Source organism: Eptatretus burgeri, chromosome 2 (genome assembly GCF_056783735.1).
Source record: "Eptatretus burgeri isolate ZD-2024b chromosome 2, Ebu_testis_v1, whole genome shotgun sequence".
Lineage (NCBI taxonomy): Eukaryota > Metazoa > Chordata > Myxini > Myxiniformes > Myxinidae > Eptatretus > Eptatretus burgeri.
In genome coordinates, this window is record NC_140962.1 from 119,474,999 (window position 1) to 119,487,498 (window position 12,500).

The 12,500-nt window shown below is 43.7% G+C and overlaps 1 protein-coding gene and 1 long non-coding RNA gene across 7 annotated transcripts in view; one reads left to right on the top strand and one right to left on the bottom strand.

The window, feature by feature from the left end:
* Positions 1–12,500, top strand: part of LOC147032941 (uncharacterized) — a 143,099-nt gene that overhangs the window by 91,662 nt on the left and 38,937 nt on the right. The gene's annotated exons all lie outside the window — the stretch shown is intronic.
* LOC147032942 (multiple PDZ domain protein-like) overlaps positions 1–12,500 on the bottom strand; it is a 239,163-nt gene that overhangs the window by 84,058 nt on the left and 142,605 nt on the right. For all 6 annotated transcript variants that reach the window (XM_085870979.1, XM_085870976.1, XM_085870977.1 and 3 more), the window contains 2 exons: positions 11,834–11,908; positions 1,875–1,958 (listed from right to left, as the gene is read on the bottom strand). In XM_085870979.1, coding sequence (XP_085727105.1) covers positions 1,875–1,958; positions 11,834–11,908 — 159 coding nt within the window. The remainder of the gene's footprint in view (positions 1–1,874; positions 1,959–11,833; positions 11,909–12,500) is intronic.

A 12,500-nucleotide genomic window follows, 5' to 3' on the forward strand; every position in this document is an offset into this window, starting at 1 on the left:
TCTCAGTATGTTGAAACTGATCAGCGGGATTTTAAAGAAATAGCTGGACACAAAATTATGGAAATGGAAAGTTATGGAAATGTTTTCGGGGGAATTATGGAGCCATCTCGTTTTGAGCCTTATGTGAGCAATTTAGACGAAGATGGTGGAAGTTTTATGAAGATGAAAACGCCGATTGCATGTTCACTTGAGATTGGTAGGTTTTGGTTTTCCGTTCAATTGATGGCTTATAAGGGATTAATTGATAAATCAGTTATACCACTCCAGCAGATACACAGCATGGACACAGCATGGTACGGAAATGGCATGACACAGCACAGACATCACCCAGGCACCCTCGGACACCATGGATAAAATGGGTGATGAATACTTTGTCCCCAACATCGCAAGCTGACCAGGTGTCTTGTATATTACAGGATCGTCCTGTTTCATACTTTCCCTGGACTCCATTTGTGTCTTTGTTCATGCGTGTCATGTCTTTTCGTGCCATGTCAATGTCCTGCCCCACTGGAGGGGGAGGTGTGGGGTGGTTGTGGGTATTATTATGGTGATGGTTGATAGGGGATTGTGGGGGGATGGTGGAGGGGGGGGTGCCAGGTAATATTAGGGTGATGGTTGATGGGGGACTGTGGGAGGATGGTGGATGGGGGGTGGGCGAATGGTTGGTATTGCGGGGGTGATGGTTGATGAGAGATTGTGGAGGGGGGTGGGAGTGGAGGGGGGGCATGAAAGTTTTAATGTCCAGGTCAAATCCTCTTGGAGAAGTAGATGATACGACATAGATACATACTTTCACTCCACTATAAATCGATGGTAGTTCATTTGATTTGCAGAAATTTCTGTTGATAATTGATAGTTTCAGGTGCTCTTGTGATAACTGATGGGGAATGGCAACAGGTGTTTGATTCACTGCTCAAATTGACCATGTACATGTGCTGGTAGCTGGGTAGAGATGGTGTTATAGTTTTGAGGGATGACTATTTCTTCCACGAAATCTTGGGGATGGCATCCTCCCTCAATCATGGTGGACAACCACAAGATCCAGCCATCTATGTTTCATAATGTGCTCTGTAAAATGTTCTGAGCACAAAAGTGACCATTTGGTAGGCCCTATCCACACTCGGGTATTTCGGACAAACCTCGTTCAATTTCTGGCAAACTTAGGGTGTTTCGGCCATTGGTGTTGCATGAAACCATCTTGGTTTGGAAAACAACCAGCACCAAGGATGCATCGATTCAGCGTATTTGTGGAAAATCAAAAATTATTCGCCGTTTGAGTTAAATCGCACTGCGATGTAACCTGAAGACAGTACAGATATGGTCTTCGACTTCCTGGTGCGACGTCATGGCTAAGCATGAAGAAGAGAAGAAGATTTCAACTTTTAATTGCAAAATTACCGACTTTATAAACCGGAAATCGGAAAAAGACATATCATATCTATTTTGTAGGGTATCAAGGGATACATTAGTATTGAGGTGGTCAGAGCATTTTGGTTCCTCTTGAAGGGTAAAGACCAGTTGAACCATCATGACTATGCTATATCCACATGCCAGAAAACACCCACCTACTGGAGTTGAACCAAAATCACAAAATCTGACCAGGACACAACACACAATGGCATACCCTTCAAAAAATACTGAGCGATCTTCAACATCCACAACATAAAAATGCAGCACTCTCTGCTGACACTCCATATGTTAGCAGTGATCATGACCACACCAGCCATGCTGCAGCCCCATATTTTAATCAAATGAGACCAATACTGATTTGATGCAACAATCGACATGCCAAATCCATAAAATGAAAAACAATCAGCATCACTTGGTTTTGTTGCTTATTGAACCAATTTAAACAGTTTCAATTCAGCTCATACCTCCTCGGGGCCTCCCACTGATTTGGCAGTGAACTCAAGTTCTCTTCACCCTCTCCTGCCTCACGTTCAGGGAGATCATGGCCACTGAAACAAAATGTTGAAAACTCATCACCCATACAATGGAAACAGATTACACAATTTGTTGCTCATTTCGTTGAAATTCGTCAACATTATGTGTGAATTTTTTTATATTTTTGCTCATTTATCAATGCAAGTCTTCCTACTTTGAATAAATATTCACTACCATTCCTTGAACAGTGAGAATTTTAAGAATGAAAAGGCCAAGAAAGGTAATTCATTCATGGCAATGGTTCGAAGGAAAAGGCCAAGTAAGGTCATTCATTCATGGCAATGGTTCCTCAGCAAAGCTTGCAAGAAAATGAGGTACCATATGACATATAAATGCTTCTGTGGAAGAGGGAGAGAGGGAGAGAGGGAGAGAGGGAGAGAGGGAGAGAGGGAGAGAGGGAGAGAGGGAGAGAGGGAGAGAGGGAGAGAGGGAGAGTCCTAGTGGTAGCTCCATATGAAAACCTTACAGAATCGAAAAATAGTTGGCTAAAGGGCATACTATATGTATGATCTGTTTTTTATGCAGTCCTAAAGGGCTGGACGAAATAAGTTGGAAAGTGGTGGTTATTCTCTGGGTATGCTGCAAACGTTCCACAAAGCTGGGATGGCCATCTCAAACTTAGATTTTTAAAACTTTTATTTGAAACTGGAAAATTATTGTTAGAAGTGGGTGAATTTTCAACGTGCTAATACACACCTGCAATGCTGGACAGAATTAATTGAAAACTGAATGTTATCGCAAAAAAATTAATCAAACTCCCGGAAACTACAAATCATTCTAAAATACGCCATTTCTCTGTGTTATATTCTAAAAACTATAATCATCATAGATGTGGGGTGAATATATTGAAGCATAAGTTTCTGGTTGTCAGTTTGTCAGAAGAAATATATACAGTGCATCAGAAAGTTTTCACACCCCTCCACTTTTATCATATTTTGCTGTGTTGCAGCCTGAATTTAAAACGGATTAAATTCAAATATTTTGCCACCAATCTCCACAAAATACTGCATAATGACAAAGTGAAAACATGTTTTCAGAAATTTTTCCAAATCAATTAAAAATGAAAATCTGAAACATCTTGCATCAATAAGTATCCAACCCCTGAGTCAATACTCTGTAGAAGCGGCTTTGGCAGCGATTACAGCTTCGAGTCTTCTTGGGTATGTCTATCACCTTTGCACATATGTATATGGGGATTTTCTATAGCTCTGTCAAGTTGGATGGGGAGCATTGGCAAACAGCAATCTTCAAGTGTCTCCACATATTCTCAATGGGATGCAAGTCTGGGCTTTGGCTGGGCCACTCAAGGACATTCACATTATTGTTCTGAAGCCATTCCATTGTTGCTTTGGCTGTATGCTTGGGGTCACTGTCTTGCTGGAACGTAAATCTTCACCGCAGTCTCAGGTCTTTTGCACTCTGAAGCAGGTTCTCCTTAAGGATTTACCTGTATTTGGCTCCATTCATTGTTCCCTCGATCCTTACAAGTCTATAAGTCCATAACACTGAAAAGCATCCCCATAGCATGATGTTGCCACCACCATGCTTCATGGTAGGGATGGTGTGAGATGGGTAATGAACTGTGCTCGGTTTCCTCCAGATATAGTGTTTTGCATTCAGGACAAAGAGTTCAATTTTCAACTCGGAAGACAACAGAATATTTTGCCTCATGTTATCAGAGTCTTTCTCATGCATTTTTGCAAACTCCAGGTGTGCTGTCATGTGCCTTTTGTGCAGGAGTGGCTTCCATCTCGCCACTCTCCCATAAAGCCTCAATTTGTGAAGTGCTGCAGAGATTGTTGGCCTTCTGGCAGGTTCACCCATCTCAGCCAAGGAACTCTGTTGTTCCGTCAGAGTGGTCATTGGGTTCTTGGTCACCTCCCTAACAAAGGTCATTCTTGTCCAGTTGCTCAGTTTGCTCATACGGCTAGCACTCGGAAGAGTCTGGGTACTTCCATATTCTTTCCATTTCCTAATGATGGAGCTCAATGGGCCCTTGGAAATTTCCACACTCTGCTGAGGTCAATTCCTCATTTAAAAATTTGAAATTTGGTTAAGTTTAACAGATTCTCAAGGTTATCACATTTACTGCAATGCTTATTAATGTCCAGAGTTGTATTGGCAGATTATTTGATACTCCGAACATGTCCGGGCGGTGTTCGTCTCCGGACGTGTCCGGGTGGTGTTCGTCTCCGGACGTGTCCGGGCGGTGTTCGTCTCCGGACGTGTCCGGGCGGTGTTCGTCTCCGGACGTGTCCGGGCGGTGTTCGTCTCCGGACGTGTCCGGGCGGTGTTCGTCTCCGGACGTGTCCGGGCGGTGTTCGTCTCCGGACGTGTCCGGGCGGTGTTCGTCTCCGGACGTGTCCGGGCGGTGTTTGCCTGTGGACGTATCCAAATGGTGTTTATCTGCGGACACATCCAGACGGTGTTTATCTCCGGACGTGTCCAGACATTGTCTCTGGACAGCATTTATCTCTGGCCGTTTCTGGGTGGTATTTATCTACAGGCGATGTTTATAGTATGACTGGTAGAAAATGTATTTCAAACATTATTTGATTTCTATCTTCACTTTTTTTCTATGTAGAATCATTTATATGAGACAGTAGGAATCTTAATTAATGCTCCACCAAACAACCCCCTTCCCCTCATATCAGCTCATGCTTACCTCCTCTCAAACCCCTTCCCACTTCCTCCTAAATCCACTATCCTCTCCCCCCTCCATCCCCATACAACCCTCTGGACATAGATAATCATTACAGCTGAAATGCGATAAACTCTCAAATCTCTTAACCTGAACTGAATTTCAAAATTTACACTGCGGAATTGAACTTGGCAGCAGTTCTGACTGCTAAAAAAAAGTGTTCATTTGTCCAATTCACACATTGTTTGACACTCCGGTCATCTCTGAACGGTGGTTAGTATGACCCAACCAGCCATGCCTTATGAACCATCTCATTGGAGTGCTTGCTTGAATGCTTATGCTTCAGTCACATTTGGCGCGGCAGCCGTAGGGTCTAAAAAATCTACGGCCACTGACAATTATAGGGCAGCCGCAGTATTTCCACGGTCACACAATGTAGCAGTCACATATGTTTTTATTTTTCGGGGAGCCACACGGGGTATTTAGAAATTGTGGAGACCGAAAATGTGGGGGTGCCGTACGGTCTTTGATTTGATGTCGCACGGTGACCTGAGGGCATCCCTGCGGCAGCCTTAGAATTTTCAAGGCAGACGCAAGGTAGCCTCAAGGTGCCCGTAAGGCGACTGCAGGGGGGCCCAAGGGCGAACGTGCGGCCAGACGGATGGTAACGAGTGGGTATATATACCAGTTCTTTTTCATATGTATATCATATCTCATGTCTGTCATGTAGATTGTGGACCAGGTTATATACAGATGGCGCTGGTTGTTCCTCAACGGCAGAGGCTGGGCTACCTGCGCATGATAAGAATTCATTGATAAAATGATAAAAATCATGATAAAAAAATCATTTTTCATTGATAAAAGCCTACGGCAGCCGTACGAATAACGCAAGCCCACCGTACGCCCTACGTAGGTCGACGTGGAACACATCTACGTCATGGCTACGGCTTGTCGAATTGCTACGGCCAACCTAGAAATGAAAAAAGTTATAACTCCGCACTTTAATTCCACGGAGACCCCTACGGCTTGTAAAAGATAGCCATACGGCGTAGGGCCACCTCAGAAACTCTGCGGCCGCCGCATGTTTCTGTCAATTCGGGGGGGGGGGGTACGGCCGCTGTATCCTAGCCGTAGAGCAAATGTGACTCATGCTTTAATAGTGTTGGGCAGAATCTATTCCATAGTACTCTACTAAATTCCAACCATGGAATCGAAAGGAATCGAGTCATGAACCAGAATCGACATCAATTTAGAGTAATTCTAAATTGATAAAAAACTCCTGATGGAGTACTGCTCTCCCCTCTGGGCTGGTGCTCCTGCCTCCCACCTTTCTCGACTTCACGCTGTCGAAACCAGGGCTTTTAAGATCATTGGCATCTCCCGCAATGAAGCTGAGTCTTTGGGCCTCTCACTCAATCACCGCAGGTTGGTCGGTGGTCTTTCTGTCTTCTACCGACTCCTCTCCAGCCTTGCCCCCCCTGCTCTCTCTGCGATTTGTCCCAACCACATTTCCACAGGGCGCTCAAGGTCCGCCAACAACCCCCTTCTGGTAAAACTACCAAAATCACGAATCACTGCTCATCTTCACTCTTTCATTCCTCTTTTTTCCCGCCTTTGGAATAAACTTCCTCACTCTATTCTTTCCCATTCTTCCCTTCAGGCTTTCAAAACAGCTGTTCACCACCACCTCTTATCTTCCCCCATCCAAATCCTCGATCTTTTCTACCCCCGATAATCCACCCAAGCCCACTTCCTTCAATTCTCCTGCTTTCCTTCCTGAAAGTCCCTTTCATGTCCATCTTCCCCTCGCCATGTTCCCCGTCCCATCCCCATCCCTCTCCCTTCCACAGTTCACCTGTGTCTGTTCCCCAATGTTTTGTCCCTTCCACTCCCGCCCCTCTTGTCTCATGCCTCCTTGCTGTGAGTTGTGTGTTAGCTCTCATACGAGCCTCGACCAAGGTATACAAAAAAAAAAAAAAAAAAAAAAAAAAAAAAAATTCCTACTTCATAGAAAGAAGCGTTTTTTTTCGAGGAAAATTTTTTCTTCCTTTTTGTTCATATTTTGGTTACACACAGCCTGGTAAAGTATTAATTTAAAAGGAACATGCCCCTGGAACATCCCCTTTGCAATATAACAGCAAAAGCAAGTCACTTGCAAACTAAACACGCCCTCAGGGCATGTTCCTTTAAAATGAATAGCAAGGCATTTTTAGTTGGCCGGTAAAGCGTACTGATGACTTGGCTGATGGACAGGCAGGCAAGCCATTGACTGATAAAGGTTTGACAACATGTCATACAAAAAGTCCAGAAGTGCAGTTTGGAACAATTTCTGGAAGGTTAAAGAAGACATTCCAAAAGTTGCATGCTCACTTTGTTCAACAGACATTGCTCATCGCTGTAATACATCCAATATGCTAAAATATTTGAAAACCAAACACCAGAGAGAGTACATATTAGTGGTGGTTGTGAATGTGCATTCAAAGAAACCAGTCTGCAACAGCAACAAGTTCGCTTTCACAATCAACGGTTGAAAGCACTTTCACCCCGGCAATGCCCCGGTATGCTGTCTTCCCTTCCCCTCTCCTCATGCTGCCTTCCCTCCTCCTCAAATCATGCTGCCTTCCCTTCCCCCCTCATGTTGCCTTCCCTTCCTCTCCTCGCCCCTCCTTCCTTGCTCCCTCATCCCTCCTCTCTCTTCCCCTCCCCCTTCTCACTTTCCCCTCCTCACTCTCTCCCCTATCTCACTCTCTGACCACTCTCCCCTCCCCACTCTTTGCTCCCCCCCCCACTCTTTGCTCCCCCCCCCTCTCTTCGTATTCCCATCAGTGGAGTGACAGGTGGTATTTGCTTGTTATCATTTTTAAAAAAAGTCACTTCAACCAAGATCAAAATCTATATTTGGTGTCATTACATGTTAAATCAGTGTCATTTGAGTGCAATGTGAACAAAATCGATATTTTGTGTCATTACATGTTAAATCGGTGTCATTTGAGTGGAATGTGAACAAAATGGATATTTGGTGTCATTACATGTTAAATCGGTGTCATTTGAGTGGAATGTGAACCTCCATGTAATGGATACATGACAAATTGGTGCCTTAAAGAAAATAAAACCTCATCATGGAGACACAATTGAGGAAGGCAGCATCTGTGGAAGATTACCCTGGAGAATGTGAGAATGCAGTCCAAGGGTGCAGATAGACGGCAATCTCAGTTCAGAACTTGCTTGTAAGGTTGATGTAAAATGGCCAATTTAAAGATGGATTTGAAGGCCGAAATGGAGGCTGAATTGGAGGCCAACAGGGGCAGATTCGAAACTCGAGTTGAAGGCTGAATTAGAAATCAGGAAAACTAATTAGAATGCTAAATGAAATGCAGGTCTGGTGGGAAAAAATATAAAATGAATACATTTGCAGACAAATCGAATTGGATGTAGGCAAGACAAGCAGAATTTAATGCTGTCTTGCATAGCCTCATGGAGGAACCAAAAGTGAAATTACTGTAGTAAGGGTTAAGATCGGTACCCTAACAGGGCAATGGCTGGAAGAAATTATGGGAACAAGAAATGAATGACATACAGTCATTAATGGAGTCGATGATTTTATAATTGGACAACAGCTGTGTGATGCGGAACAGAAATGGAGCTGCTTTGGTAAAAGGTGTTGGTTACCAGGGAGTGTCAATTGGAACAGACCCCATGAAAGAGGAGGCAGTGTCATGTATGTGGTATGGGTTATATGGGGCTTGCATTTATGCAGCAAAGATGAAGTTTTATGCCTTTATGCATTGCAGGATGTAAAAGCCATCAAGCTTTATTGGCTGATATGAAGGAGTTACGTGGTGGTGTTATTGGCAATACAAAAGGATTAATTTCCTGGCAAGTCAGTGTGAGCTGTGAAAAAGGGAATACCCACTTAATCACACATACCTATGCACTCTCGTCCCTCCAGATTCACATTAATTTGACTTTGTTCCTCCACAACGCAACTCTCTGTAACTGTTAATAACCTTTTCCGAGGGTGGGAAGTCATCACCTTGGGCCACCCTGATAGTACTCTGATGTTTCCACATCAGGTGCACTGTGATGGAATGGTGGCTGCACATACTCCCATAAAAATAAACGCTTTGAGAGGGAGTTGAAGAGGCAGAGTCAAGATTAGTTCTGGAGGGAGCGGAAGTTGATGTTTGAAGAGCTGCTGCAAAGACCATTGGAGCTGAAGCTCGTGCTGAAGGAGTATATGGCTGGTGTTGGAGTGTATAGTATGGAGGTCAGTGCCTTGAGCTGTGTGAGCTGACAATACTCTCCTGTAACTGGGCAGACTTACAGCTGTAAGAAAGTCACAAAAGTGTGAGGAATTTTTGCTTCAATCGCTTCTGCTCAGCTTTGTACAGAAATTCCCAAACCTGAGGTTTTGCTACAGCACATTCATTTATTCATTCCATAGCTTGAGTCTTGGACTTGAGTGTGGGTGCTGGCATTGCCAACAAAAGCTGCAAAAGCTGTGTAGGCTAACTGACACTACATTTAGCAGTGGGGTATAAATTGGGCACAACTAGTAAGGGAATAATTGGAAAGGAAAGAAGATAAGGAGAGAGGGAAACACTGAAATCTGCAAGAAAGGGGTAGGGATAGAAAGGGTTAATGGGGATAATAAAGATAATGGTTCAGGATGGGGATGACACAAGTGCCGATGCATTGCCTGCTTGAAGCCATGGGGGGTGGGAAGAGTGGAGAAGAACGGCCTTTGGAAGTTGGATCCATAGATGGGAGAAATGAGGAATACAACAGTGGAGGTGTACAGTTACCCTGGATTTTGGAAATTTAACCAGGAGGGGTTGGAAGAACATGTGTATCCTGGAGTTGCTGGGAAGGGTTGGAGGACTGAGAGAACACTTACCTGCCTATGATATGAAACCATCAGATCTTGTGCTTCAGTCTCGTTATAGGGGATTCCAATAATGTTGGGAGGTTTAGATTCCACAGAAGAGGAGAGACAGATGTGAGTCTGTGAGACCAGCCCATAGAGGAGCGAAGTACTCCACTGAGCTACAGATAAAGGTCTTAATCTGTGAGTAGTCCTGATTTCCCAAGGAAAAGACTTGGCTTAATGGAGGATTCCCAGTCTTCAGCTGGCTTTGAAGTCCAGCTTTGCTACATGATTGGCCCAGGAGATGACATGGATGATGGTGATGCCTATAAGTTCAAGAGACCAAACCTCTTCCAGTGGTGACGATGGAAATAGGCTGGTGGGTTAGTTTAACGATCCTTCTGAAAGGACAGGGTGAGATGGTGAGATCTTCTCAGATTGAAGGACATGCTCCATTTATCAGACCACCATCTAATCAATTCCAGATCAGCAGAGAGTGACAACTGCAGTCTGCCTTGCAGTCAGATGGGGGTACTGTACGACACAATGTGGAATCATCTGCAAAAAGGAAGTGAGTTTTCCAGAGCATCAGCGAGGTAATTCTTGTAGACGAGGAAATAGACTAGACCCAAATACTGCTTTGGGGAACTCCAGCCTCCACTGGGAGAGGGGAGGAAAAGGTTCCATTGAGGGCAACACATTGACTGCGAGAGTGGAGAAAGTCATAAATCCAGGAATGAAGGTGGCTTTGGATGCCACAGGCAGAGAGCTTAGCAAATTAAGCAGGATGCCAGATTGTGTCAAATGTCCAAGAAATATCCAGGGTCTTTTTGAATCAAGACTTATTGAGTCATTGACATTAAAATTTATATAAAATAAATGAGTTCCCTTCCAAGGAACTTCAATGCAGGAAGAGGCCATTAGGTCCATCATGCATGCACAATGGTTGCCAACCTATGGTTGTTTTTTCCATGCTCTATCCTATTTAAATGCTGAGCATCAAGCAAAGAAAGCAGGATGTACCATTTTAAAGTATTTGTTATGACCCAGCCAGGGTTGGGTTCAAACCACCTACCTCTCAGACTCATAGAGGATACTCTAATCATTATGTCAAAGTAAATAAATATAAAAACCCTTCCAAACGATGCTATTTGTTTGGCCATGTAATCTAGACCCTACTGTGTTGCCATTACCAACACTTTAAATATTTTTTTTCCAGAGATTAATTTTCCAATTCATTGTCGAAGGACACACACATGGCTCTGTACTCCAAGTGCTCTACCACAAAAAAATAAGGACACCATCGCGAATCTTTTCGTATTTTTGCTTTATTGCTTCAACCTGTCTGGAGACATATCTTTGATGTCTTGTGTAAACATTATGTGTCTGTTTCTCTTTGTTTTCGTATGTATAATCTGCATCTGCCACATGCTCTGCTATAACTCCTCTCTTTCAATTCACTATTTCCTTACTCTGTTCTATTTGTATTTTATTTGGTAATACCAGTCTCTCCAAACACCCTTATGAATATAAAATAGCCCAATGCTACACACATCTCTTTTTAATAAGAGAGGGGGGGAAAAAACAGAGCTAACAAAAGTAGTTGTGCTATTCTTGTTATTCTTCCCATTTATTCCGTAACACAGTTCCTGCTCTCAAACCTCTGCCACATCTTCTATCAAACAATTATTTGTGGTGTCCTCTTTTCCTTTTACCTTGCACTCGCATTGCACTTGTTACACTCTCCTTGCAGTTCTTACACTCTCCCTGCTCCTGGCTCAATGGCAGCTCGATCCACATCACACCTCCCGACATGTACACACAGTCCTCGCCAACTCCACACACTCAACAAACCATCGCTCACACTCCGTCAAGATGCATGACTGCATTGCTAAACTGGGACTGCATTGCATTGCTTTGCCAAACTGCATTGCTGGAAATGCAATTAGACCAGCGACGAGGGCCAGCTAAAACACCGTGTCTCTTCTCACCCCTAACCTCTCCAACCGCTCCCCTCTCTGCCTTGAAGACTACCACATGTTTAAGGCTACCTCACGTTGGCCTTGAAGGCCGTTTTGAGGCCACCAGAGGCCGCTATAAAGTGTATATTGGGATGTGGGGTCAGGCAGTGCTGCCGCCAGCCCGCAAGCAAAAGGTAACCACCATGAGACCAACAACGCCATTGCTTTTCAATGTCCAACAAGTCTCAAAACCACCGCCAAGAAAAGCTCATCCAGCCAGGCAGCAGTGTCCGATACCCCCCCCCCCCCCAAGTATCAAATAAATACAAGAAAAAAATGTATCAAAACTGCTGCACAGCCAAATCATTAAACTTGAATCTGTTGCATTGCATGAGTGGAAAAGCAAGTATAATGCTCTACCTTGAAAGATCTACATGGACATGTCCAAGACTTGCAATGTAATCCTCCACCTCCTCTGCCAGCACATACGTCAACCTGCAAGGTCCATTTGCTGTGATGAGTGTCAAGATAATTTATGCAGAAATAAGCACCACAACAAATACTTCAAGAGTAACACTGACAATTCCCAGATTACAATTGTTCAGCCTTTTTCCCCCCAAATATAAACACAACAAATTCATCCTATTTTCCGTTTTTATCATTTCTCTCATGCAATCCACATGTAATTATGTCTTATTCCTCTATTCAACCTCTACTTATCTTACTAATAATCATTTGCAATCCATCAGCACAAATTCAATTTTCATTTGCGTCCCACTCCTTTCAGTTCTTAAAGTCCTCCCGTGTGCACTTGTGATCAGAAACAAAACAGTTAAAAAACACAAAAAAAACAGCATGAAATGACAAAAACCAGGACAAGCCTGCAGAAGCACAAATGGTAATAAGCTTTCAAAGCGCAATCCTATCAATAAGCATGAATCTGCAATCTACATGCTGGCATGCACAGTTTGGCTGTTGGGGGAACAAGTGTGAAACAATAATTTCAGCATTCACAACTTCAACTTGAAAGGATCTATTATTTGAGAAAACAACAATGCAACGCTGGTACAGTCCGCACATTGCATTT